The sequence below is a fragment of the Nomia melanderi genome, chromosome 13, assembly GCF_051020985.1.
Source record: "Nomia melanderi isolate GNS246 chromosome 13, iyNomMela1, whole genome shotgun sequence".
Lineage (NCBI taxonomy): Eukaryota > Metazoa > Arthropoda > Insecta > Hymenoptera > Halictidae > Nomia > Nomia melanderi.
The window spans coordinates 5,603,343-5,630,760 of NC_135011.1; the positions used below are offsets into that span (position 1 = coordinate 5,603,343).

The following is a 27,418-nucleotide window of genomic DNA, read 5'->3' on the forward strand; positions in this document are numbered from 1 at the left end:
ATTAATAATTTCAAAAATTCTCTTACGTTTAAACAACGTAAAACTTCGATCTACCTTCGTCTATTTTGATCGTTTTACCAACACGGCCGGAAATGCGAATAAAAACAAATGCGATTTGTTCTATCCTTCGCCGTGAATACAGATCGTAGGTGCTCGTAATTTGTCCGGCGGCATTTATCTGCGCGTCCGACGATTAACAGAGATAACGCCGATTAAGTAAACACTTCGGCGATCGAGGCTCGCGGCGATCGAGATCCAGCGGCCAGTTACGTGGTAGATCTCTGCACGTGGTCGTGAAAAGTCGTCGATCGGCCACGAATACGGCGGCGGCTCGCGATCAAACGAAATTTACCGCGTAGAACGGCGTACGTGTTTAATCGGTAACCATCGCACGGTGAGCCTGTGTGCGCGTGAACTTTGAACTGCTTATTCAACAATTGCAAGACAATTACGGCGATCGCGATGCACGACGTTCCATGCCTCTGATATTCCTCGATATGGTGACACAGTATCGAATCTCCATTCGCCTCGAGATATTTGCGTGTTATCGTACGCCGTTAGTACCCAGTGATAAACAAGTTGCAAAGCTATAAGTTGTATATCGAAATAATTCCCATAGAATACAGTAGATCCGAGTGAAGTGTTATCTTAGCGCGATGGTCGAGAAGATTCGATCGAGATTGTCGAATACGATCGGATCGCATTTTGAGTAAACATGAGAAACATTCGGCGCAATGTTTCCTTGAATTATTGGGAGTAATTCAACTCGATGACACTGGTGATTCGTCTTTGAAGATCTCGATCGTTTCGGGGGAACAGGAGTATTCGTCTGATTCGAATCAAGAACTGAAAAGTTTCTCGGAATCTTCTGTGCGAAGCGAAAGGATTCGATCGGAAGCTCGGCAAGATAACACGGAAACGAATCGGTTTTCTGTTCCGATTGGTTTTAGAAAGATTACTCGCGAGCACGCAAGATCATTTGAACGGGTAGCCGCTGTCAAGCAGCTAACGCTCAGGCCAGAAATAATTCCCTAGATTGTCGGTTGGTTACTTTGGTCGGGTTGCGTTGTTGACGGAACGTGGTGGGAGGTTGTTAACGACGAAACACACGACAGGTTTGTGCGCACCGCCCCGTTAACTGTTTATGACTGAACGTCAATTGAGCGGCTCATTTAGCTTGTCAGTTGAGGCTTTTGAGACGAGCATCTCGTGGATCCGGGGCGTTGTACCGAAAATGATGCTGGGACTGTAAACACTCGCGGTGGAGTTGTCCCGTTCAGCTCCGGCTGGTGTGATAAACAAAGTGCTGACATGAGTCAGCGTAGACAGTGCAGCGTGATTTTAAGCGGGAATAATGGTGCGCTAGATAAGTAGCGTTGACCGTCCGGGAAATCGCCTGAGGGAGCAATGGAAGATGAACAACCGGCGAGGGAGGCGAACAAGATCTGCGGCGTGTGCGGGGACCGAGCTCTAGGCTACAACTTCAACGCGGTGTCGTGCGAGAGCTGCAAGGCTTTCTTCCGCAGGAACGCTTTGAAAAATAAGGTGACCAGTTCGAAAACATCCCCATAATTCGCGCCTCGATTTTTTCGTGATCGTCGAACACGGTTTGACCGATCGATAAGTTTGGAACAGTATATTGCACTGTATTTTTGTAACACGGATTTGACACTCTGTACCTTTTTTTGTTTCTCTTTTTTTTGTCGACATAGGGTTGATGTTATATTAAGAAAGACAGACGTCGCTTTGGGAGTCAAATTTGAATTAAGGGAATGGGAGAAGTTGTTATAGTGATTCTTGTTTTGGTGGTAGTAGGGCTGTTGATCGTGTGCTGAGGGATGTTTGGTGTTGAGTTTGGTAGGATGTAATTCTAATGTTTGATGTGTTTTTGCAGGATTTCCGGTGCCCTTTTACAGAGAATTGTAACATCACACCAGTCACTAGGCGGTTTTGTCAGAAATGCCGTCTGGACAAATGTTTCAGTATTGGTATGAGGAAGGAGTATATTATGTCAGAGGAGGACAAGGTGCTAAAGAGGCAAAAGATAGAACAAAACCGTGCAAAAAAAAGGCCCCCTGTGGATAGTGCAAAGACATCCAAGAACAAGAAGAGCTGCATAGAGGATTGCAACTTTGAAGACACCTCTATGTCTGTTAATTCGGTTGCATCAACTGCGTCTGATACATACTTCTGGGAGTCTGATAGGAAATATACAGATTTAGATGCGAACAGGCAGAACATAGTGGAGAGCATGAGCCCTGTAACAGCTGCCAGTGTTCCAAGTCCTTCTAGTCCACCGCAAAACGGGATTATAACCGGATCAAAAACGCTTGATATGATGAAAGAGACTTCCCATAATTCTAGTTCTAATTACGAAAATTACGACCAATCTTCTCATCAGGAAGAAAGTGAGATTGATGTGGAGAAATTTAAGATAGAGACGGCTCCCCTTGTACAGAATCAACAGAAATTCGACAAAGTGAAGCCAGTGTCTAATAATATGGAGAAAGAGAAGAAACCTGTCACAAGCTCCAAGAAGTTTGAGCAAAATCTGTTAGACCTAAATGCTGAGTTTGGCTCGAATAACAACGAATCTTTAAAATATTCATCCGAATTTGTCAATGCGTCTGATTATACTAAGTATGAACGTAGTCCTGTACAGAACTCTGTGTACATTGATCAAGAATCACATCAGAAAAAACAAAATTTTGACCTAAACCCAGACACACCTGTGAGTTTACATCCTTGTTCAGAAGAACTAACGATATGTGAGAAACCGAGCAATGACACATGTCCAAAAGAAGATGATGGAATTACAAAGTTGTTAGATAAACCTGTTCCAGTTTCAATGCTTGTTAATAATTCTAATTTTATTGCCAAATTACTGCAGAATCAAGACATACTTCTAAAAATTATGACGGATTCTACAGTTGTGAACAAATTAAAAGAAGATCCACAAATATCTGAGTTCCTTAAAGAAAATGGTGCTAGTGTTGAAAGAGAACCAAGCCCTGAGCACCACACAGATGTTCAGTTTAAGGAGGACACAAAGCTTACCAATCTGTCCAGCCATGTGTACAAACAACCATTTAAAGTGAAAGAGAGGCATGTTGAGAATCCAATTTTAACAGGTCTTATTACAAATTCTAATCAAGAAGAATGTATAAAGCAACACATAGAACCTGGTGGTAGTGGTGATTGGAGTAACAATATAACAGATGTCACAAGAGATGTACTTCAGGATGTGCAAAGGTATAGGTGCAGTATAGAATCAATATTACAAGACATGTCAACCGCTAATTCCTTTTCAGAGTACCAATTGTTGCAAACTCCATTGAATCTATTCTTTGTAAAGCAATTAAATTAGAGTTTTCAGCATATTCTGCTCTTGGAGGTATGGAGTCCAGGAGGGAATTAAATGATGCTGAAAGAGCAAAGTTGAATGAATTAATAGTAGCCAACAAAGCATTATTGGCTCCCTTGGACGAAGATATAACAAATTTAATTGAAGAAGATTGTAAATTTAAGGTAACGTTTAAGGTGTTACGACATTGGCTGCTGTTCTTATTCAGTTACAATGAATCTCCTTCCAGAATAATTTTGGTCAGTCTGACCCAGCATTGTTGGATGTTATAAATTTAACTGCCATTGCTATTAGACGCTTAATAAAAATGGCCAAAAAGATCAATGCCTTTAAAAACATGTGTCAAGATGATCAAATAGCCCTCCTGAAAGGGGGTTGTACAGAAATGATGATTTTAAGGTCTGCCATTAATTATGATGCAGAGAAAGATATATGGTGGATACCACATAGCCAGGAAAGTATGTCAAATATAAAGGTCAATGTGTTAAAAGAAGCAAAAGGAAATCTCTATGCAGAGCATGCGCGATTTATTAGAAGTTTCGATCCAAGATGGCGGGATGAAAATATTATTTTAATTTTAAGTGCAATCTCGTTGTTTACACCTGACAGACCAAAAGTGGTGCACAATGACGTTATCAAATTGGAGCAAGTAAGTGAAATATATTTCCTTTTAGTTCAAACGATAGAACTGTGTCATTTAGTTTTAACAATACGTTCTTTTTTTTTATAGAATTCGTACTATTACTTGCTTAGACGTTATTTGGAAAGCGTATATCCTGGCTGCGAGGCCAAATCTATGTTTTTGAAATTGATTCAAAAAATTTCTGACCTTCACAGACTGAATAACGAAGTTGTCGGAGTTTATCTTAATTTAAATCCATCACGGGTGGAACCACTGCTCATAGAGATATTTGATTTGAAACACTGATTAATTTATTTATTCTTCTAACGAACTAAACAATCTACTGGTTAAAATCTGTTTAAGCAATCTTTTTGTTAACACCTCAGTTCTGCAGAACTATAAAGCCATCACTACTAAATTCTTTTAGTAATCGTACATTTATAGAACTAAAGTATAGCAATAATTTAAATATTGTAAAGAAAATAAGTAATGTAAAATCTATAAAGTATTAAACATCAGAGTATCAGATTGCGAATATATATGTATAGGCAGAACTATGTATATATATACATATAAACATGTTTATAAAGTGTACTATTATATATCATTAATGTTGATGCTTAATATGGAAAAATTGAAACTACTCTTATCAAATTTTATGTGTATATAGGTGTACGTTAGAGAAGTGTCTATATACACTTAATATAGTAATTAATTCCAGTATGGAATATAGAAAATTGATCGTGATTGGACAAGCCAATGCTTACGAGAACGGTGATTCGATACTTTAGATTTTATATAAGCAGAGATTATACATATACTATAGTTTTAATCGAGCATGTAAAACTATTGCATCACACTGCATAAATTTCTCTATCTAGTGAGACTAAACGCATACGTTTAGCGTTAGCCGAATAATTCTTATACGGTTGTTAAAAGGATTATGTATATTTTGTCGAGAGTACCTTAAACTGTTACGTCTAGAGAAAATATTTGTTATAATTATACCAAGTTCGATGTTCATGTTTCACACATCTTCACAACTTGTAAAAGATATTTGTTTGTTTTAGAACAAATTACAAATTTCAGAGGAGTTAAAAGCTAAACATGAATTCAGTTCTTGGTATAAGATAAAATATATAAGATAGTTTCGCTCCAAGCATGACCTGAGTGACGTTCGTTCACGTTACAAAGATTTAAATGTACACTATTGTGATATATTGTGTCGAAATATATTTTTCAAAGAACTGTTATGCCCGTTTGTGATTAACTTATTTAAATTTTATTGCCAGTGTCTCGGACAACAGACCTGGACACACTTCTGAAATAATAACATTCGAAATATTATTTCTAATAAAAAAAAAGAAAAGGAAACTCTTCAGTTGACTTTATAATTATTCCAATTCATAACAGTTACTTCTCTCGTGTCATTCATCTTCAGTCGTTGAGAATTCGTACCCAAGCAGTTGCAGGATTATGATCAGCATAAGAACGGAGGACGAGACACAGAAGATCAAACTGGCGAGAACGACGAAAACATATCCCAATGTTGTCAAAGTAAATGAGAAGACACAAACGATCCAGTCCCAAAATGTTTTAAATATCATTTCCTTTACACCTTGCAATTTACCCAAACGTATCTCTTAATACCAGTCACTCGACGTGTCATACATTTCTCAACATCTCAAATCGAAATAAAAAATCATAAGTATCGAACACGAATGTCAATTGTCCTATTGAATCACAAGCCTGACGCTTCAAGGTGTTGCTCATTTATTCACAGTACAAATGCAATATAAATATCTTACATTCCGTTCCATATTTACATGAAAAAATATATAAAATGTATCGCCTTCACAGTTGTAAACAGAATCTCATGTATCGTGGCACGATCACAGTTCCCTCGGAATGAATCCTCGTATACTTGTACTTGATTGCCGCAAACATTTTGGCGTATCATTCTTTGGCTCTTCTCCCTTTCGACTTCCGCTAATTTAATCCCGTTTCGCAGTATTGCAAGGCACTAGTCGCGGCGCTGATTTGATCTTCGGCACAGGCTTCACAAAATTCTCTCGTTTGAAATGGTAAAACTGTTCGGCGTTCTTCTCGTACGACTTCGGGAATGCCCAATTGATCTTCTCGGCGGCTACGTAGGAGGCACCCACAGCTGCGGACACTGTCAAGCGAAGCAAAGTTAGCTCGTCAACAGCCTCCGAGTCGTAAATTTCATTCAGGAAAGAATCTTTCATGTGCTCCCACGATTTCCAGACGGATCCAACGCAGATCACCTTCAGACCACCATGAGCTAACTTTAGTGTCTACGGCATAACATGTTTCTCCCTTACAATCGAACTCCAAAATCAAACGTCGGACTATATGGACAGCGAACGAATGGCCATTCGAAATACAAAATGTACCCGCTGTACAATTCAATTGGCCGTTCATTTTCCGTCCATGCTCTTACTAATCAAAAAGGACAGATTACATTGTGAGCGTTTTTCGCTAGAGCCACGACATACTTGGCAAGGATCGTCCCACCTTCTGCCATCAGATGTAGACAAAGAGGATCCTCGTTCTCGCAACCAACAGCGATTTCCTTAGCGAACTTGGAGAATTTACTTTTATCGAAATCCGTGTACAAGTGCGTCAACAGGTTTGTCCTGTCGGTTACGTTGAAGAACGTCCTAAGAGCCGGCCACACGTAGCTGATTGGCTGCGGCGCAGCGAACAAACCGTCGATGTCGTCGAAGACATATTTACAGGCTCGCTGGGTCAACCAATACGCTAAAAGTACAATTGCTTTTGTACAGAACTATTATAGAATTACTCGATGGTTTCTTGGACAATCTCAACCCTGGATCACTAATCTCTGATTGATACATCTACCGTATCTACTTATGTCTACAGAACAAGTGCTACCAGTTACATAGTGACCTAGGGTTAGAGGACATCAGCTTGGTAGCAGGTGCAAGAGATACAGGACTAGTTAAGTGAAAATAAAATTGAAAATTAAATTTAAAAAGCAATTGGTAGCATTGTTCGAACATCCCCGAACCACTTATCTTCACCTAGCCATTCTCTGATCATACCGCCGCTTTGTTTCTGTATTCCCTTCCAACTGCTATATCTGCAAATGTTGCAACATCATTTCCCTTGGATTACAGAGACGCTTAACACGTTGACTGCCACGAAAAACATCAGTGTTTTATGTATCACTTATGCTTTCTATAGCGAAGAAACAAAACCAAGAATTATTAATTCTTTGATACGAAAATTCTTCTATTACCCTATTATCTGGTTATTAACGTTACAGAAAATTTATACTCGAAATCGACTATCTTCCAAGTCATAATTATTTTCTTGTTTTGAAAGCTCCGGTCATCGGTGACCGCCGTGGCAGTCAAAGTGTTAAAGAATAAGATTCTCGTTTCTCGGTGATACCCACCGCTGCCTTCGTCTCCCATCATGTGTCCCCAGCCTCCGCACGTGACAGTTGTCCCGTCGGCGTTAATCATTAACCCCTTGCTACCAGTGCCAGCGATCAAAACGATTCCGCAGCTGTCCAGGGCGGTTCTAAGGCTGCCCAACGTGTCCGAACTGACAAAACATTCTTTCGCTACGTTCGGATGGTTTTGCAGTACAGTGTCCGCGAGAAGACGGTTCGTCACCTCCTCCTCGCATCCGCTGAGGCTGAGTGCCTAGTCGTTCGCAAAAGGACGCAGGTTGTGTACATTCAGTGCGAATGACTGTGGTGACCGATCATTTATATCCGTTTGAATTTTAACCAGAACGCGGAGACATTTTTTGCGAGACATGTGTCAAAGAATAGCGGTACACCTCGAGAAACAACGAACACGTAAAGGATATCGAAATGTATTAAACGTCAGCAAAAGCTTGAATGTAACTTAATCTACCAGTTAAAAAATCAGTGCACTTTATAAGCGAAATTTCCGGTGGTACGGAATGTGTGAACACGTTCAGCGCCGTGTCAGTCACCGATGACCGCTTCTGAATTACTTGAAAACAATCGATTCTTGTATCTCATAAGTCGAAGAACATTAGGTTCACACGTCACTGAGAAACTTAAATTTTCTATCCATAAAGGAAATCAAAAGCAGATGTTACTAAAATTAAAGTGACACGAGAATTAAAGCGTTAGAAAGGTATGTAAACGAATCGATGAGTGACGATTTGAATGATTCTAAGCATCAATGTTCGATAAAGATGGCTAAAAAGCGGCTGTTGAACAGTTCTGCTTTCCAAGGGCTAACGGGAACTGAAAGTACTCACTAAGGCGTTTAAGGGGACCGATTCGGGGATATCCAAGTTTTCCTTTCCCCTTTGAACCATCGCGCTGATTCTAGCGGCAGTTTCATCCATTCCCAAAGCCTACGAGAAAAAATGCGTACAACCGATTGTCGTTCGGATGATATTATTCATTTCTATATTCAGACGCTCGATTACCCAATGATTAGTAGGCGGCCCTTTAACTTCCGTCAGAGGCGTTCCTTTACCGTCAATGATTACCAAAGTAGAATGGGTAGCGCCGCTAAGAGTCGAGGTCAGAATATTAATTCCTATTTACCATTCAAGAATTTGTGGGACTTTTGTCTTCTCTTTTCGTTATAATTCTATCGTTTTCAATGAAACGTTCAGCGTGTAATTAGAATTGAAACATATCGTACGACATTCCTGGAATTATGACGAAATTAGAAAGTTAATTGGACATTACTATTGTTCTATTACGACGATACACCGTATGCTTCGAGTTTAAGTATTTCATTCGAAAACTGTAGTCTCGTATAATTTTATTAGAAGCTGCCTGCCAATGACTTTGAATAGTCGATAGTTCAAGAAAACATTGGACGCGCTAATCAAAGTACTGATAGTGATTCCAGTGATCGATCGATCGACAAATAATTGTAATCTGAAATTAAACCTGATGGCAAATATACATTCGCTGATAACAGTGTGTGCTTATACAACACAATCGCGGAAATCCTTTCGCGGAAAGCAGAAAGGTTACTGCAAAGAAGGGAAAAACCTTGTTCGATAAGCATCGATAAACGTACGGATTCATCGGAACGTGTCCGTCGATCGCGGATTCTCTACCGAATTCCTCAACAATTACAGAAAAAAGAGAACATTTCAAAAGAGAGAAATTTCGATAATATCTGTAGAAGTGTAACTGATTAAAAACGTCTAATTAACTGAACACATCTGTTCCAAATCTATTAATCTCTTTCCTCTCAAAGTCCCCTTCGTTATTAACAAATGGCCGCCCTCGCGAATTACGAACCGAAATTCACATTTCGTTGCTATCCTTTTCATAATCCTTTCCAAAAATTTATTCTCGCGACGAAATCAAGTCAATGAAATCTCCCACCGAATCCTCAGTTACATATTATTGCGATAATAAGAAACATATGCACCCGGTGAATGAAATGCAAATTATTCCAATGGAATTATTCGAACATTGACTGGCATTCAAACTTGTAATTAAAAGATTATGTAAACAAAATGGAAAAATAAATGAAGTTAAACGTTTTAGTTCGTGGATCAGATTGTACGTTATTGTTAGTGACAACTGCGAATGATAACCAGAAATTATAATTAATAACACGATGATACTAACGGCACAATGAATCAATTAACGAAACGATCGTCGCTTAATCACCCTTACCCCTCAATGCCGCCGATTCTAATGTCTTTGTCATATTGGGACAGATCTTCCGCAGGTTTTGCCATTTCGTCCTCCAAATCCTCCGCTTCCCTTCTTCGCGCTTGTTCCCTCAAACTTCTGCGGAGCTGGTACTCATCGACCTTCCTCTTCTTCCCCTTTCCCTTCCCTTTCTTTTTCCCTGCCATTTTTCAACGGAACAACGTCAGGATCGTTTCAAGGGCATCGCAGGTACCACGAAGGACGGGCAACGGGATTCAGGCGCAGGATTTAGATAGGAAATTCTTATCTGATAACACGCGTGCGACACGTAAAAGCTTAATTAGATTCTCTTTCGAATTTTCTGATCCACTTACTACGAAAACTGAACTTGATGGTTCGTCGTCGGTTCAATGGAGACCTTCACGCAATTGGCAATTAGTAATTGCGTCGCGGTGTCAGTGCTGGGACGAGATTCCACGAAGTCTGTTACAAAAATTCCGGAATAAGTTCGCGGAGTAGCAATAACGTGGCAGCGAGAACTGTCTCAACTACCCACGATCGTCGGTGAATGTTTACCAGCGATTCGAGCGTAACTTTGCCCCACTCCTCGTCGAACATCACTCAAGCGACAGGTCAATCTTATATCGTACTATTCAATGGTACGCCTTCTAACACTATGCATTCGATACTTTCACCATTACATGGAAGCAACTCGAAGCTTATCTAATGAAATGCAACAACGCTTATTGCATTAATACAAACAAGGTCGATTATATTCATAGCCACTGAAATATAAACACATTCAAGATGAAAACTTCCCAAAACGTTCGAATTTCTCGCAGCACCTTCTCAAAACAACATCTCAGTTCACGAAGCGTATCGCATCCCCTAAATCAAAGATCCCCTCTCCAAACCCTACAATCTTACCCCAATCTTGTCCCACTAAGAAATCCCCAACGGTCGATCCATTGCCAACAAACCGTCCATCATCAAAGCTTCAAAATTCGCGGCAGCGCTGCGCCAATGGGACGAACGTCGGCAGCGCTGCCATCCGATGAACACCCGAACTCACCCTCGTACCGTCGAACAGGTCCGAGCGAACGATCTGCGTGAGAACCCGTGGTTCCTCGTGTTCCGTGGTTCGGAACACGGTGGGAGCCGCGCGGTGGCGGGCGGCACCACACTCTCGACATCATCGGCGGCGCTCGGCGAGGCTCGAGCGAGTTGCATCGAGACAGACGCGAGGAGACACAGTGGGTGCCCGTATGTATCTCGTTCGGTGGGTCGCCGTCGGCCATTGTCTCTGACATGGAAGCCCATCAAAATGGCAGAGGCCGTGCAGATGTTTTTGTTCCTATATAAATCGAAATACCGTCGGAAAGGGGGCCAGTGCCGTGTGGTGGTACGGGATCAGTGCGGTGTAATTGCGGTGCCGTGGCCGATACTGTGGGCGGTGCTGATCTGCTGGGTGGTGCACGTAACCGCTGCCGCCTCCTCCTCCTCGTCGTCGCTGACGACGGATACGACCTGCGACACGGAGAGTTGCGTCAACGGGGACTGTGTCAATGGCACCTGCGTGTGCCACGAGGGTTGGCAGGGCACTGCGTGCCAATTCTGCGGCGGAAAAGTCAGGTGAGCACGGTGGGCGCATACACACCGCAAAAGGGAACAGTCCCGCTAAGCCAGCAGCGTTCGCCTGTTAGCATTTTAGCACCCCAGCTCTCCCTGCTAGAGGCTACGATCGTAAACCCCCAGAAACGGGTATATTGCGCGCGTCGATATACGCGTATCACGGTTAAGTGTACAATTGCTCCCCGCAACGGTACATCGACTTTTTCTCTCCTTTCTTTTTAGGTCGCGAGAGAGATTCACTCGCGATTCCCGTCGCGAGGAACATTCTCGAGCAGCCTACGGAGACACGTAAATAAAAGCGCGTGAAACGTGTCTCCTGCTTGGTTGCTTGCTCGCTTGCTTGCGGCTTCCTCGGATTTAATTGCTCTCCCATGCGCGTCCGCGGCCTTTCGATAGGGGGAACCCCGGTCATTGTCTGGGGGCCTCGGGTTCACGCCGGGACAAGAGTTAATCGGGACACTCTCCGCGTGTATAACGGTTGATCGGCGGATCGGCTCGTTGCCCCGTCGCCTGTCACCGGCGGCGGTGTTCCGGGGATTAGATTTCGCGACGGATCGATCACGCGCCGGCTTTAAACTTGACGGGGAAGCCATCGGCGCCCAGAACCACTGTCAAGGGTGGTTCTTCGCTTGTAAGCCGGGGAACGATGTCTCCCGTGGAATCACGGCGCGCCGCCTCGCCGCGCTTGTGCAATGTTTATTCTAGAACCGCCGCGGCCACTCGGCCGAAAGAGAGACCCTAGCAGCAGAGGTGGCTTTCCTTCGTCTCGGCCAGGCGTACGCCGCGTGAAATACGAACGCCAGCCTGCTCCGTTTCGTGTTTTTCCCTCGCGGACACCGCGCGGCACAGTCGTCGGCCCCGGAACGACGCGCCGCTGCAACGGGGAACACATGTTCGGCTCGTCCCGCGCGTGATCACTGAATTTTCAGCGTACGTCACCGTTTGACATTTTACGGTGCGACTGATAGGAGACGTCAGGCGTATGCGTTCGGTTGGAAACTTGTTTCTGCGCCCAGTGGTTCTTCGCGGTGATTTGTTTTGAAGGCTGGATTTTTTTAGGGCGTCTTAGGGGTGGATCAGGATTCAGGGGTTGGAAATGGTTAAATAGAAAATGGAACATTTAATCAGGGGGAGTAATGGAGAATCTATTTTTGGATGCTAGACATATCTTCGGTGATTTTACGCCGTTGTGGAGAATAATAGTGTGCTATTTGTGGGAGTAATGCTAGGAATTTGGGTGTGCCTCTTTTGTTTTTTTCTGTTTGTATCAGTAATAAATGGTTTCTCTGTGATGATCCTATCGTTTATGGCTAACCTTCTTTTCAGATAATGACGCAGCTTGTGAATGTAGCTTTATGGTTAGGAATGGGTGTTTTGATTTTCTCATAAGATGTTTCAATGAATTTGATCTCTTTTATGTTAACAAGAATGTTTGGAAGATTGAGGTTAGTTTTTCACCTAACCCCAACGTTCGTATCTTTGAGTCTATTATTGTTCAATATTTACTGTGACGTTTTATCGACGTCGTTCAAAGTTGTGCTTGTACAGTGCCACTGAATTTATGGAAAAACAGATATAGAATCTGAACATATTAATTCACTTGTTTATTTATTCGGCTGAATCGGCACACTTCTCGGTCGAGAGAACTCTCTGGCCGTGTTGTGACATTTAATTTATCGCCTGCGTCCAATGTTTACTTATGTACTTGCTTTATGCGACGTGTAATAAAATCGAATTATGCAAGGTTACGTTTTATGTTCAAGCAGTTGCGGTTAGAGGAGTATTCTTTTACTACTGTCTGGGTTTTTATAACCTCTCCTTTGAATTCCTATGCGTACGCTTTGTTTCGGCGAATCTTATTACACGCTCGCCCTTTGAGCGACGCTTTCAGAGGACAATTCCATTCGAGCATTCGAATAAACGCAGTAATGAACAAATTCCTCGGACTTATAAGACTGAAAATCTTCTTTTATCCTGCGTTATGCATTTTTACACTCGTGTTATGTATTTTAATTAAACTTCTAATTGGTACTTCCGATCCCGAAGAAAATACGCTGTATCTATTAGTAATGAATCACTAGAATTCTAATTATTCGAATAATTCTTGAGAAAAAAATTGAATTCGTTATCATTCGGAACAACGAAAGTCTAATGAAATTAGGCGCTTTGCTAATTATCCCAGACTACCTAAGCGAATTTAAATAATCCGTCAATATTACTCATATAATTTCAACAAATCATATGATTACCATCGTTTAAATAAATTTAAATGAATTACACTTGCAAAATTATACTGAAATATCCAAGTTCACTTTCTATGTCTATTAAGATAATCATTAATTAATCATCATTATCAATCAACGATACACTTCTGTTTTACAATTATAACTAGTGCTCACTATCAGTAACAATTACGTTTAACACTAGAACTACCAGATGGGTCATTCTGACCCATTCCCAATTTCTTCTTTTATAATTACTAAAAACGTACAACTTCTCCGAGAAATCGTTAAAGAAGCTGATTTAGTGATATCTACACTGAAATCTTAATAAATAATTGAAATCTTAACCCTTTGCACTCGACAATACTCTGCATTACAAATGTTCATTACTTTCTGACTAAATATTAACGATATTTTTCGCAACTAACACAATTAATTATCTTACATAAATCAAGGGACAGAACTATTTTATTTCGATGTTCTCTATGTCGATACATTACACAAGGTTTAATATTGAACTTAATATTTTATAATTTCACCGCGTCGAATCAGGTGGCGATTGAAAGTGTTAACAAGTACACGGTTACAAATTTCACAAAGAAATTCGGACAAGTCAGAAGTGTTCGGTTAATTCCAGCGTTAATAATAATTCTACAATTACACGATTATACTTCACGATTACGATCACCGAACCTAATTAATTAGTAAATCAGTCGCGAAAGATTGTATCCTAAGACGAAGGTTAGCTCGAACTTTGGGTGTTATTGCTCGAAGGAATATGAAAGGTACGCCCATGCGTCAATCGTGTTCCTTCGATAAGCGTAATTAGACATTGTCTGTGCGGTTTTTACGTGTTCGTGTGCGCACGAAACCGGATGTGATTGTTCCCCTACGAACGGCGTGTACGCAGCGTTCGAACGTCGATTGATCGACGCGAGGATCCCGGAGAATCACGAACTTAACCCGGATCCCGTCACGATGGAAGAAGTCGTTTCGAATCTTCATCGCGCGCCGGCACTTGTGAATAATTGACGCTGGAAATAACCGCGTCTCCGGGGCCGCGTTAACGCGAACTTACGGCTGCGAACAAAACACTGACGACGGGAAGGGGGTTGCGTTCCTGCTCGGGAGCGTACACATCTGTATACAGGGTGACTCACGTTGGGCGTAACAAAAAATGTTCGTTGGGGGATCTTTTTAATGGTGCAGGCGAAACATGCTGCACTTTTTGCGCTCGCGCTGGTGCGTCGGGGGAAACTTGCTATTTTTTTTTTTTTTTAATCTTTACTAAGAAAGGAATTGTTATCTTAGTTTCTTTTTCCTTTCTTTTTCAATGCGTTCGCGCGTGAATTGTTGATTTCAGGGTTTTAGATGGGAGAATTGTTCGAGTGTTGTATAGGGGTTTTAATTGAGAGAGTTAATAAATGTTAACACTGTTTCTATCGAAACTGTCAGACACCTTTCGAATTTTGAACTTAAAATTATTTTCTGAGTTTTGTTGTATATTTTGAATTGACTTTCGGACTTTTTGAGTGACAATTATAAAATTAATTGTAGGAAATGTCCAAAATATGATTGGGGAAAAATGATTGAACCGAGGAAAGCATTTTAAGTTAAACTTTCAAAAGGTGTCTATTAACACTATTCAGAGATAGTTAATTATTGGTTTTTATTTAGTTTTTATTGTTTATGTTGGTTATGGTTTTTATTTCGGTTTCGGAACTACAGGTTACAGTATATGTGTATATTTTGGATAAACTCATTGTAGGAAAGAAGACATTAATGCTGTGTGATTAATTTTGAACGAAACGTTGAAATAAATGAGATAACTGTACATTTTCTGCATTGAACAGGCTCCGCATTGTAACGCGCAACGAAAGGTTAATTACGATGGAAGGTATGCCTATGTATAGATAAGATGAAAGGTTAATTAAACGTAAGCGTTTCTAATGTATCTAATTATACTGTACATATTCGTGTTTACTAGGTATTCGCGTCATCTGTAATTTCAGTGATCATCTGCAATTACGAGCAGGTGTATTTACATGAACCAGGTACTTCACGCGAAATCCCTTATAAAGAATCCATAAAATGGACGACTATTGAAATAATCTCTTTGCAAAGTGTATCACCGACAAATCTGCAATTTCAAAGATAATAGTAGAATAGTGAGAGCAGTAACTAACCTTCACTCTATTTAACATACATCAATGAATTTTTAAATTTTACTTCAAATATTATTCTAATAAACTATAACAACTATTATTCTAATCAATGATATCAACTATAACAACTATTATTTCAATCAACTATATCAATTATAACAGCTATTATTCTACTGGACTATATGAACTGCAAAAACTATTATTCTAATCAACCATAACAACAATTACTCTAATCAACTATAACAACTATCATTCTAATCAATTATATCAACTACAACAACCATCATTCTAATCAATTATATCAACTACAACTATCATTCTAATCAACTATAACAACTACCATTCTAATCAACTGTATCAACTATAACAATTATTCTAATCAGCTACACCAACCATAATACTCTAATCAACTGTAACAACCATTATTCCAATCCACCATATCAACTAATAAATACAGCAACTATTATTCACTCTAATAGTATGGTTTCCCAGATGCACGATAAAAACGTGTTGCAATTTTGAATGCCCAATTTCTGATTACGCAATAGCTATCACAGTGAGACGACCGAAAAAAAAACGGGCGGAGAGAAAAAACAGGAAACGAAGCGATAAACGGCGAACGCCGTAACCCTGTAATCGTTTTAATCGTTGCCCCGGTACAGTTCGGTTATTCGGCATGGGTTTGCTCGTCCGAAATGTAAACAGAATCCTGGCGACACGGGGCGCGATGGTCAATGAGCGGTGACGCGACAATGTTGGTTCGTTAGTCCGTTCCCCTCTCCATGGCGTGTTCCAATTTGTGGGCCGCTAATTATGAGGCAACCGTACTCGGGGCTTTTTGTTTGCCCGCGTTTCGCACCTGCACACCGAACCGCGTGCATTATTGAGCGGCCTAATAAACGATCAAAGCGGCCTTTGAATTCTGCTTATTAATTCCTATTCCGGCCCCCCGTCGTATCTGGAGCTATGGCGGTCCGCTGGCCATGGAATTCCTGTACGGCTGTTGCGGCTATATACAGGGTGTCCCTGAGATGAAGTGTACCGTGTCACGCATAAATATTCCGTTCTATCGTTCGCTGTTTTACTGGTGAATATAATGTGATATAATATAATTGTAATGGAGGATGTGGCGAGTAACGCAACGAATAATATAGCGAGTAGTATGACGAATAATGCGGTGAGTAGTATAACGAATAATATAATGAATAATATAATGAATAATGCAGTGAGTAGCATAACGAATAATATAATGAGTAGTATAATGAATAATGCAGTGAGTAGTATAACGAATAATATAATGAGTAATGTAATGAATAATGCAGTGAGTAGTATAACGAATAATATAATGAGTAGTATAACGAATAATATAATGAGTAGTATAATGAATAATATTATGAGTAATATATAAACTATAGTAGTTTATAGTATCATTGTACAACTATATTACAGTGCTATATAATACTATACAATATTATATAATATAATATGATACGTATTATAATATTATATAACACTATGTTGTATTCGCTATTATATTATAATTAGATATACCAGAATATTATAGTATAATAACAAACAATATTACTGTTACATATAACTAAGTATTATTATACATTGCGTGGTACGATATCGTTACAAGCCAAAAGGGCTCGAAAAATTCTTAATTAGTAATTTAGTAATAAAATATAATTAAAATGACACGAAGAAATCGTGAATTTTATTCATTCGTATCTTATGACATTGAGCCGCGCCTCAACAGTATCAGTATTAACGTGCACGATCGTCCAGCGAGATAGACATGGCGGAAGAAACTTCAACACCGGTAATTGTATTCACGTTCACTATTTCAATATGTCGTTCGCTCGTTTGTTTAATCACGGAGATGCATTGAAGATCCACGGACGACAAGCCGATGAAAAATAAAATCTCTCTGAGATACGTTTCATCAGCAATAAACAAGGTTAAGATGTAATCACGACCGATATAGATACGGGGTAATTAAATGCGAGAGAAAAATGGTAGGATACAGATGAATGACGAAGCAATTTGTTTGTCTCGTTAAACGAGTGAAGTATGAACAATATAAATGAATTTTTATTAGCTGCCTCGAGGTAATCTCATTGTTAATATAAATGATGGAAATCATTTCTCGACGTTCTCTTATCGCTAACAGTAAGTATGGAGATAATATAATAATCATCAATGAAAGAGAATATTAATCAGATTTCTTCTCCCTAATTAATAAAAATTGAATTATTCCCAAATACAGGAGATGATAAACAATATTGCAATGGTAATTAATCTTAGATAATAAACTTGAATCAGTATCTAATCATTTGCCTCATAGACTACAAATTAGGAACATATTTTCATATTTCTCCTATTTATTTCACACAAAGCAGCAAAATATAAGATATACGTTATCAGTATTTTAAAAATTCGAAACGCGTTCAAAAGTAACGTTTGCAGCCTTGGCATGTATTAAAAGTGAAAATTCAAATGCACACAAGTGGCAAAGGTCGACAGAGTATTCGAACGAATGTTTAGTCATCTGGAGTTAATTAAGATACGTTGAAAAGTATGTTAACCCTTCGTCCTACGATTCCTATTTCAAAGAAAATCAATGCAACTACCTTGTCATAATTTACTATAAAAAATACTCCTCTAATAATACTATAATTACTCTACACATAAATAACATAGAAAAGAATCAAAAATATAACAATAATAAGATAATCACTATACATCCCCATTCGTTCTAAAATGTAACACTCCACAGCAGAAGAGCAATATTTAATCAGAACTCGAAAGAACTCGAATAATATGTTCATTTGTTAAATTCTACTCGAAATCTTCGCGAGCTTACCGCGATGTGACACGATAAAGGGTTAACCAAACCGGTTCCACCGACAATCGTAATATCATTTCCCTCTAAGTGGCAAGATGATATCGTTGCTCCTCGAGATACGGTGTACATTTTCGAGATGGCCGCTCTGAATTGCCTTATCCGCGATCCATTGCCCAGGACTATGACGTTTCGCCGTGTCAACGGTATCAACCGCGGACCAGCTGCGTTTATTAATTATCCGGGATAGTGTTTGATACCGGGGCAGGTTGTTCGGCGGCGGTGATACTATTTGCTCGCAGCCGGGTCGCAAACCGATACCCGCCACGCATTCGGATAACCGAATCGATAACCGGCGAACGCGCTAAGGCCGTCCTCGCGTTCACCTTATCATAGGATTAATTACCGTGATTATGGGCGTAATCACTCTTCCGTGCCAATTGGATCTGTTTAAGCCGGGATTAATGAGCATTCACCAGAGCTTTGCACCACCGACGTCCTGCGGAATTTATGAACGCACCGTGAGAAATTATTCTTCAATTGATTATTCCTCCACTTTGTCATTTCGGTTTGTTATTTTATTCCTTTGTTTCGTTGTTCGTGTCTGGTTGATTCTGTTTATCGTCACGTGGAGGTAGTTTAGTTTAACACGTTAACACGAAAATCTTGACCGTTCTCCCTTAGTCTTCTGTAGCAAAGACAATCAGGAATTATTATCTTGCGTTATAATCCTTAGCAATTTAGTTGCGTTATTAAACATTTTCATTCGATATTGGTTATCCTATATGTTATAGATTGTTTTTAATTCAGAAGCAGGTGATTGGTGACTCATGGCGCTTAACGTGTTAATTATGAATTTTCGAAATATTTATTAACTTGTTGACTATGGTAAATTTGAAGTGTACGCGATTGGACCTTTTTGAAGGCTCTTATAACTGGGGTGTACGTGAACAGTTAGAGAGGTATGCTGAGAAGCAGTTTAGCTGGTTATATTTGAACCTTTCTGGGCGAATTTTTGTTCTGTTTTATTCTATTTTATGAATAACATGATTGCTGACCTTTTTACAGTTCTTTAAGTTTCTAGGCTTTTTACTTATCTGAAACTGATCAGTTGATTTCTTCCTGTTTGCAGTTAATATTTTAGTGGAATATTACTGGTATATAAGAACATTCAGGAATAGTCTTATCTAAGCGTTCTATCTTGGCACGCTAAGATCTAAACGACACCCAACCTGCTTCGAAGAAACGTGCGCCACTTTGAGAAATCAAGTCATTTGATTAAACTGTCGATTGTTTAGAACAGCGGTTCTCAACCTCCTTTATTCACAGAAACTTATCCAGCTCAATAAGGAATCTTTCTCCTTTTCTACGGAATAATAATAATTTTCCAAACCTTCTCTGAACACATACTCGATGAAAATTCTAACGCCTTCATCAGAACCGAAAACTTTATCTCAATCCTTTTCTGTTCACAGCACAACCCACAAAAACCCAACAAACTTTAAAATTTACATCACCCAAGTCAACTCACAAGGACCTTTTCAACCACCAAACACCGGTTTTCATGAAACTTATATAAAACAATTCTCAAGAATATATTTGAAACAATATTTTTTCTCAGCGACCAACATCCACTTCGAAGGGGTGAAAACACCCCAAAATCAAGGGTCGAAAGTGTATTTCCCACAATACCTATAAACCACGGAATACATAAAAGAAATCTAAATTATTAATTTCCAAATGAACAATTTATACAAACATTTTTCTTCTACATCCCCTAGTTTTAGAGATGCTGAAAAAATATTCCCAACCCTGAACTTCGAAGGTTATTTTCACCTCAAAGTGGACTTTAACCAACAATTCGCCATTTGATTAAATACACCAGAATGATGAACATTAAAATTCAATATTCAATTTTGCATTAGGTATCAACACACGAAATAAATAGAAATGAATTACTCCCAATCCTTAGTTTATGTAAGATTTTCCTCTACGTTACTTGCTAACAGTGTTATTAATATTTCAACAGAAAATAATAAATATTTCTAATGAAAAATACTGTCGAGTGCAAAGATTAACCCTTTAGACTCGAGAGGCGACTCCCAATCGCCAGATGATTTGATACAAAATATTATAAACTTTTATATTTACCATTAGCCTTTGTACACTGCATCGATACGTGGAATATTTGAAAGAAAATAGCTTTGTTACCTAATTTACGTATGATTTCTGGTTAAATTCATTTTAAAGGATCTTGTCCATATCCGACTGGAAAATACAGAATATTAATATTACTAATATTAATTTCAAGAGAAAAACTGTCGAGTGCAAAGGGTTAATAAATTATTCCTTCTCGTAATTTACAAATTTCGGTTCGATTGGTGTTTAAAAATATACCAATAATCACCGACGCGTTTCCAGCAGCCGAAATTTCGCCGGCGTACAATGCGTTAAGAACTGTTCCACACAATTCTCATCGAAATCGGTTTTCCCTCTTCGAAAAGGTCCCCCCGCCAGGCAAAATCAGATCCCACCGAATTTCCCCTGCGAACGAGCCAAAATTACGAATTCACGCGAGCATCGGTAAATTCAATCCCCCGGAAATATTGGATCCCGGATCCACGGGAGACGCTCGAATCAAAGAAATATCGCGCGCGCTGAATATTCGCTCGCATAATTAACCGCGCAGCGTGCGCACGGATTATTAAGTCCCTGTCGTTGAATATACACATCCTGCGATTAATTGAATCGAGTCGGAAGATGAGACACGTCCGCGCGCCGCGTGCACAGGCGGTCTTTGGAAATTGGAAAGCGTTCCAAATGTCACCTCGTGCATAAAGTCAGTCGCCTACTGCTCGCCTAGGAAAGGTCCGCCCGAGTTCATCCGGACGCCGGGCACGATCGTCACGCATACAAAGAGAGACGGCGATCGGCTCCGATACCGGGACGCGTCTTCCGCCATTGTCCCGGTCGCATTTAGCGAGTTAGGCTACCGGGCTACGTGGACGAAAACCGGCTTCGGAACCGGTACAATTCAGCCTGCGCCGCTGGACTTTTTACGAATTCCTCGTGTGTCCATCTGCTCTGGAAACCTGCGCTCGTGTCGGTGGGTTCTCTTGTTAGTTCGACTTTGCGCCGGATTGATAAAGATTTTGTTTTAGGATCGACACTGATGTTCAACGCTAAAACTGTCGAGCAGATAACACGAACGCCGCACGATTTCATAAAGCAAAATACATAAAATGGCAAAAATGTAATATTAAATTATTTGACTGAACTGGATTATTATCGTTGCAGGTTCATCAAACAGAATGTCACTGCATTGGGTAGCATTATTTATAATATAAAAATGTTTGTCAATAAGCATCGTTTAATTGAGTGAATTATAGTAATTCAATTGGCTTGGGGGTCACCGGTGACCCCACGGCATTCGACGTGTTAAACCGACTTTTTGAAATTCTGTAGAAACTGGACATCTGTTGGGACTTTGACTGAGTTAGGATTCACTTTGCGTATTGGTGAATCAGTTTGTTTAATGGTTTCTTAGGGGAGACATCAGGAAGGGATGATTTTGACTCTGGTAGCTTCAGTGTTGAATCTTTGAGTGCTGTTTCATGATCCTTTTTGACACTAGCTTTACGGGACAGGTCAATTTTACGTGCACTGAATTTTATAAACATTTGGTAAACGTTCAGGTCGGCTTCGATCGATAATTGCACGAATGCACTTATTTTTAAACCTCTGATTTCTAAGATTAAAATGAACAAACATCGACTTTCCTAGGAGCAATAGAATAAATGCACAATAAATGCCCGTAAACAATCTGACGCGCGCCACGATGATCACATAAGTGCGTGATCGATATACGAGTACCTCGGTATCATTGAATTTGCTGAAACTGTGGAGTTACAATTACATTCGCGACTTAATTGTATCAATTGACATAATTCATCGATCTTCAGAAATATCAAGAAATACTCCACGCGTAACGTTTCAGCGAGCATTCAAACATTAACCATTTTGCACTCTAATGGTCGCCGAGAACGGACAAAGGAATCCAGAAGCAAGAAGCAACCCAGAAACAGAAGAAATGTAAATACGACAGAGAAAAACGATCGTTATCCGAATTATCGAGTGGTCAGGCGAGTTGGTTCATTGTCTCGAGCCGAACTCGACGCTTGACCGTCCGGGCGTCCCGGAGATCTACGGGTTTGAATTTCCTCGGGCGAAAATTGACGAACTTGTACGTCTTCCCGTCCGCGTTACTCTTCCACGGTGCAATCAGTGCGGCACCGTGCCGGTTTCCCGGCAGCTCCGCCTCGGTTTTATCCGTTCTATCCTATCATTGAATTATGAAGGGACTGAAACTTTATATAATACTCCATCGACGGGGACGGGGGATCGGTAATCGTTCCGGTGGGGATGGTCGCGGCGGAGAAGAGGCGGCGGGGTGTCCTGGACCGCGGACGTTCGATTAACCCCTTAACCGTCGAATTAAATTGCGGAAATCGTCCGAAATGTTTAATTTTTCGTTCCACATAACGCAAACTACATAATCACACGCGGATAACAGCATCGCGGTTATTATTTCGAAATCGTTGAATATTCATTGTCATTTACTGTACCCAATCGATCTAACGAACAATTTAATATCACCGGTTAAAATTGAGGACAAGGGATTAATCTTATGTAACTAAACCTTGGTCTAATAGACGACTATATTCTGATGCAATGATAATAGTGAAACCTATGGTATTTACGTTCAATGAAATTCCATTATTTCCGGAATTTCTTTGACACTTTGAGCTCGAGGGATCCGAAGGTATTTAAAATTTGTCATTGAAAACTACAGTTTCGCGGTTGAAATATATTATAATTGTTTCTACTCGATGGGAGTGAGTGCGTCGACCACCGTGACGCTGCCGTATAAAATTGATACAACCGCAAAAGGGTTAAGTTCAGCTATCTGGGGTTAAAACCGTAAAATCAACCGATTAAGTCGGGCAAACGTGATTGTCGCTGCAACCCGGCTGACCGATCGATCGATCGCCGTCGGCTCCGTTTTTTGCTTAATTTTACACGAGCCACGGCACGCGACCTTTGATACTACACACCGGGTCTCCTTCTCCTTCCTTCTCTGATCCCGTGTTACGACGCGCAGCTGCGGGAACGCATTCGATCGTCGCCTGCATTTGCAATTGTAATTCGCGGTTGCATAATGCGGTAAATATTTTGAGAATGTTGCGTGAATTTCGGTGGCCCGTGCGCCGAATGGATATACGCTGTTCATTTCGAAAGTGGGCTAAGTCGGATTTTTCGTTGCGAGATGTTCAACGGTTTGCCAGTGAACGAATTAACCCCTTGGCCTACAACAACGAGCGAGACTCGTGATGAAGATTTCCAACGTGATTCGACAAATATGTATATTACTCGGTTCATTCGAATTCAAAGTAAATATTATTCCTCTGTAATCAACTATTATATAGGCATAACATATGTTTAGCATTTTTCTCTTTTTCCAGTAAATTATTAATGACAAGGTAGCCGTATCGATCGGAGTTCAGAAAGAAATCATAGGCCAAGGGGTTAAAATATTTGTTGTGCAACGACGTGTTTCAGAAAATATTTAGTTTTGGAAAAAAAGAATTTAATATGCTTATGTACACTTTTACAATTAGGGCACATATATGAAGTGCTTGACCCCTTAATGTTGTAATTTGATTTTTGGCTGAAGTTGCAGGTTCACGATAAAAATGTTTTTTTTTAATAAGTTAATATTACATGAAAGTGTGGAAATTTTGTATTGTTTAATTTTTTAAAACAGTTGAGATAGATGTATTTTAATGGTAGAATATTTAAAATATATTATTATATTATATTTATATTATTTAAAATATTTAAACGTTTTGATGCTGCATTTGTTCTTGCGACATAAATGTTTTATTCTGTCAGATGTTAATTTCAGTAACAAGAAGAGGATATTTTATATTTTACCTTGTACCATATTATTTTTTATTTACAATGTTTTATATTCAGAATCGTCAGATATCATAGAACTGCCGGAAGTGTTACAGAACTGCAAGAGATTGCGCAAGAACTTGAAAGATCATGGATGTGAAGCGCATTGGAATCCGTTAATTTCTATTTAATTGTTCGAACACAGTTTACATTCAATAATGAAGATTGCGAATTGATTGTATTGAGAATGACAATAATATTTTTCCGATAATTAAGTTTCCTTCCAATATCAATTAATCAGTGGAATAGGCAAACGCTCGAAGTGAACAGATAGTCGCTTTGTCTTCGAATAAACACATGTAAATTTAAGTATCAATTAATTATTCATTTATCGCAGTTGGTCGTATTCTTTATTTGCTACAAATAAAACAAATACCTTTGATTATCTTAATATATTTTACACGGAAGCTATCCCGCGCCACCGGTTGTCATTCCGTAATTAAATATCAAAGTGAAACAATCTAAATAAACTTCAATGCACTTCATTTATACATAACGAATTGAAATGAAACTTTGATCGTATCTTTTATACCACTTTTAATTAATTATACCACTTCACTTATTCCACTTTTACTTAAGTGCAAATACGGGTTAACTTTGTGTTAATAATATCCATAATTACATTCTTTCCAATACTGTGTTGCGTTTTTAAAACTCTCGAACTCGAGGACTCCGGAGCAGTCATTTATAATTCATCATTACAAACTGTACAATTTTCTTGTACGTTATAAAATGTATTTATACATTACCGATCGAACGATTTAACGAACACGATTTCTTCTTTCTGCAATGATTAAAAAGATAACAGATCTTTCTCCGAGAAACTATTGAAGAAATCGATTTAGCAATACGCAAACTGAATTGTAAGTCGATTAAAGTCTCGATAGATGCACCCTTGAAGTTACTATAGACGAATTTCAAAAAGTCAATTTAACTGCTCGGTAGGTTTAGTGTCAATACGCTTTTTCTACGCTTGTTTTCATACAATAAAACTATAAAATTTGATATTTAAAATAGCTTTGTGTGATTTCTCTTCGAGTTAGTTCCACGAAATATCATCTTTATCTCACCAGAAAATGTTAAAATGTTTCCAGTGAAAAACTTCCGAGTGAAAAGGATGAAAATTGCGTCGAGTTGCCGGTAATATTGAGAAAAAATCTTCCAGTGCAAAGGGTCAGTTATCGTTTATTTTCCAAATTAAATGTGTTCATTAATTATCTCATATTGTCGTGCAGAAACAAGACGAAACATTCTCCGAACAAACATTGTCGCATTTCGTGCGATTCGACGCAGAAATGAATAAATTCGCAAGATTCGTGGAACAGATGCGAACCAGACTAAAGAAGGAATCTACGACTTTTTTTGCCGTGTCGTTGATCGTATTGACTCATCGCTGGTCGTCCGGTCGATTTTATTGGCCGGTGACGAATTTAGTTGTCGTGAGGCCGGTTTGCGAAACGCCCGTCGACGTCGGACGTTTATTTCTGCATAAAACGGCCGGACGGCGAACACGTAAACAATTTCACGGGTGCCGGGTCATAATTTGTTTTATTTAACTTGTTAACCGACTAACCTCGGTCGAGGACGTTCGGAATAGTCGCAATTAAAATTGGACGATCCGTTTCCCGATAAAAGCGACATGAAAAGATGTGTAACCGACGGACTCGGACGAGGGAAATTATAATGAAAATTTAGGTAAATTTATGGAAACCGTGTAGACAAGTTGCCAGTGCAACGGAAAAATTATGGTTAATAGTTTACTAGACAAAGAAGGGAACTTTGTTAATATTCTGTGTACGTTTACTTTGAAACGATCGACGACTGATAATATTTTATTTGGACTTGGAAGAACTGAATGATCTTTGTATTTGTTAACCCTTTGAACTCGAATCGAAGAAAGCCATTTAAAATTCATCCAGTAAAATTTTGTCGTTAAATTGATATTATAACATTTATATCTATAATCGATGGAAAACAGTAAAATACATGTATAACTCTTTTCATGCGAGTATCATTTATATGTTAATCTGCTCTTTCTATTAACGGAGCAATGTCGCCATATAAGCGGCAAGAATCATTTTATTATTTTTGTCACTGTTATTGTTGTAATATTTACAATTAACGCGTAAAGCATTGTGCTATATCACGTCTGTTCCACTAAAATTGTTTGTTAATGTGCTTTTTTACTAAAATTGCTTCGAGTTGCTGGTAATATCGGTGAGAAAAAGCTTCGAGTGAAGAGATAAATTTTGTTCGAAGTCTGCATTGTGAGTCTCATGTATCATAAGGCAAATGGTTGAGAAGAACAATGATAATTTTAGAACACGAATACAAATGTTATTAGATGTCGCTGATGTTAGATCGGGTAAATTGAAATTGTGTACGGACAATACTGCAGAGTGAAGTGCTGCATATAAAAATACTTGTCGGTGATCTCGAATGAAATTCGTCTCGCGGGATGATTCGCTTCCGAGAAAATTGGCTTTGCGAAGTTCGCCGGGTACGAGTGCATTCGCGATCGCAAAAAGTTGAGACGGTGAGTCATAATCGGCCGCGTTAGCCGATTCCTATTCAGAGGCACTCGTGCTCGATAAAACTTTTTAAATCCGATCACCTCGGAAATGTGCAGCCGTACGGAAGAATTTTTATTCCTTGTTCGATTCAATCGATGTCGGATAAATAACTTGCTTTTGACGCGTGGAAATGAATTGTGGTTGAAGATTATCGTTAAATATAGTTATGCAGTAAGATGTTATTCACACATGAAAATCAACGTTAGCGAATGGTTCCTAAATGAATCCAAACGCTGAATAATTCGTTAATCACTAATTGTTGCGGAGTTTAGTTGATTGTGTCCTTTAACCTGTTAACAGAGTGATTTCTCGACC

The 27,418-nt window shown here is 39.5% G+C and overlaps 3 protein-coding genes across 8 annotated transcripts in view; 2 read left to right on the plus strand and 1 right to left on the minus strand.

Moving 5' to 3' along the window:
* The first annotated feature begins 287 nt into the window (after positions 1-287).
* Positions 288-5,234, plus strand: Hr96 (Nuclear hormone receptor HR96). Of its 2 annotated transcripts, none has more exons than XM_076373330.1 (5): positions 288-1,545; positions 1,895-3,252; positions 3,312-3,528; positions 3,594-4,013; positions 4,202-5,234. In XM_076373330.1, exons 1-5 carry the CDS (start codon positions 1,408-1,410, stop codon positions 4,208-4,210), a joined length of 2,142 nt encoding a protein of 713 aa, XP_076229445.1. In that variant the 5' UTR covers positions 288-1,407; the 3' UTR covers positions 4,211-5,234. The 2 variants fall into 2 exon arrangements, with proteins under 2 accessions (XP_076229445.1, XP_031825729.1); XM_031969869.2 differs by having other exon boundaries at positions 291-1,545; positions 4,095-5,234.
* Positions 5,235-5,742: 508 nt separating this feature from the next.
* Nagk (N-acetylglucosamine kinase) lies at positions 5,743-10,751 on the minus strand. 2 transcript variants are annotated; one of them, XM_031969873.2, is made up of 7 exons: positions 10,023-10,751; positions 9,670-9,847; positions 8,451-8,535; positions 8,277-8,375; positions 7,432-7,684; positions 6,472-6,770; positions 5,743-6,304 (listed from the first exon to the last, which is right to left on the minus strand). In XM_031969873.2, exons 2-7 carry the CDS (start codon positions 9,732-9,734, stop codon positions 5,981-5,983), a joined length of 1,125 nt encoding a protein of 374 aa, XP_031825733.2. In that variant the 5' UTR covers positions 9,735-9,847; positions 10,023-10,751; the 3' UTR covers positions 5,743-5,980. The 2 variants fall into 2 exon arrangements, with proteins under 2 accessions (XP_031825733.2, XP_031825732.2); XM_031969872.2 differs by having other exon boundaries at positions 9,670-9,955.
* Positions 10,752-10,801: 50 nt separating this feature from the next.
* Positions 10,802-27,418, plus strand: part of dsd (attractin-like protein dsd) — a 48,002-nt gene continuing 31,385 nt past the window's right edge. For 2 of the 4 annotated variants that reach the window (XM_031969864.2, XM_031969867.2), the window contains exon 1: positions 10,803-11,280. In XM_031969864.2, coding sequence (XP_031825724.1) covers positions 10,973-11,280 — 308 coding nt within the window. In that variant the 5' untranslated portion in view covers positions 10,803-10,972. Of the gene's footprint in view, positions 11,281-27,418 lie in introns of all 4 variants that reach the window. The other 2 variants (XM_031969866.2, XM_031969865.2) reach the window with 2 other exon arrangements.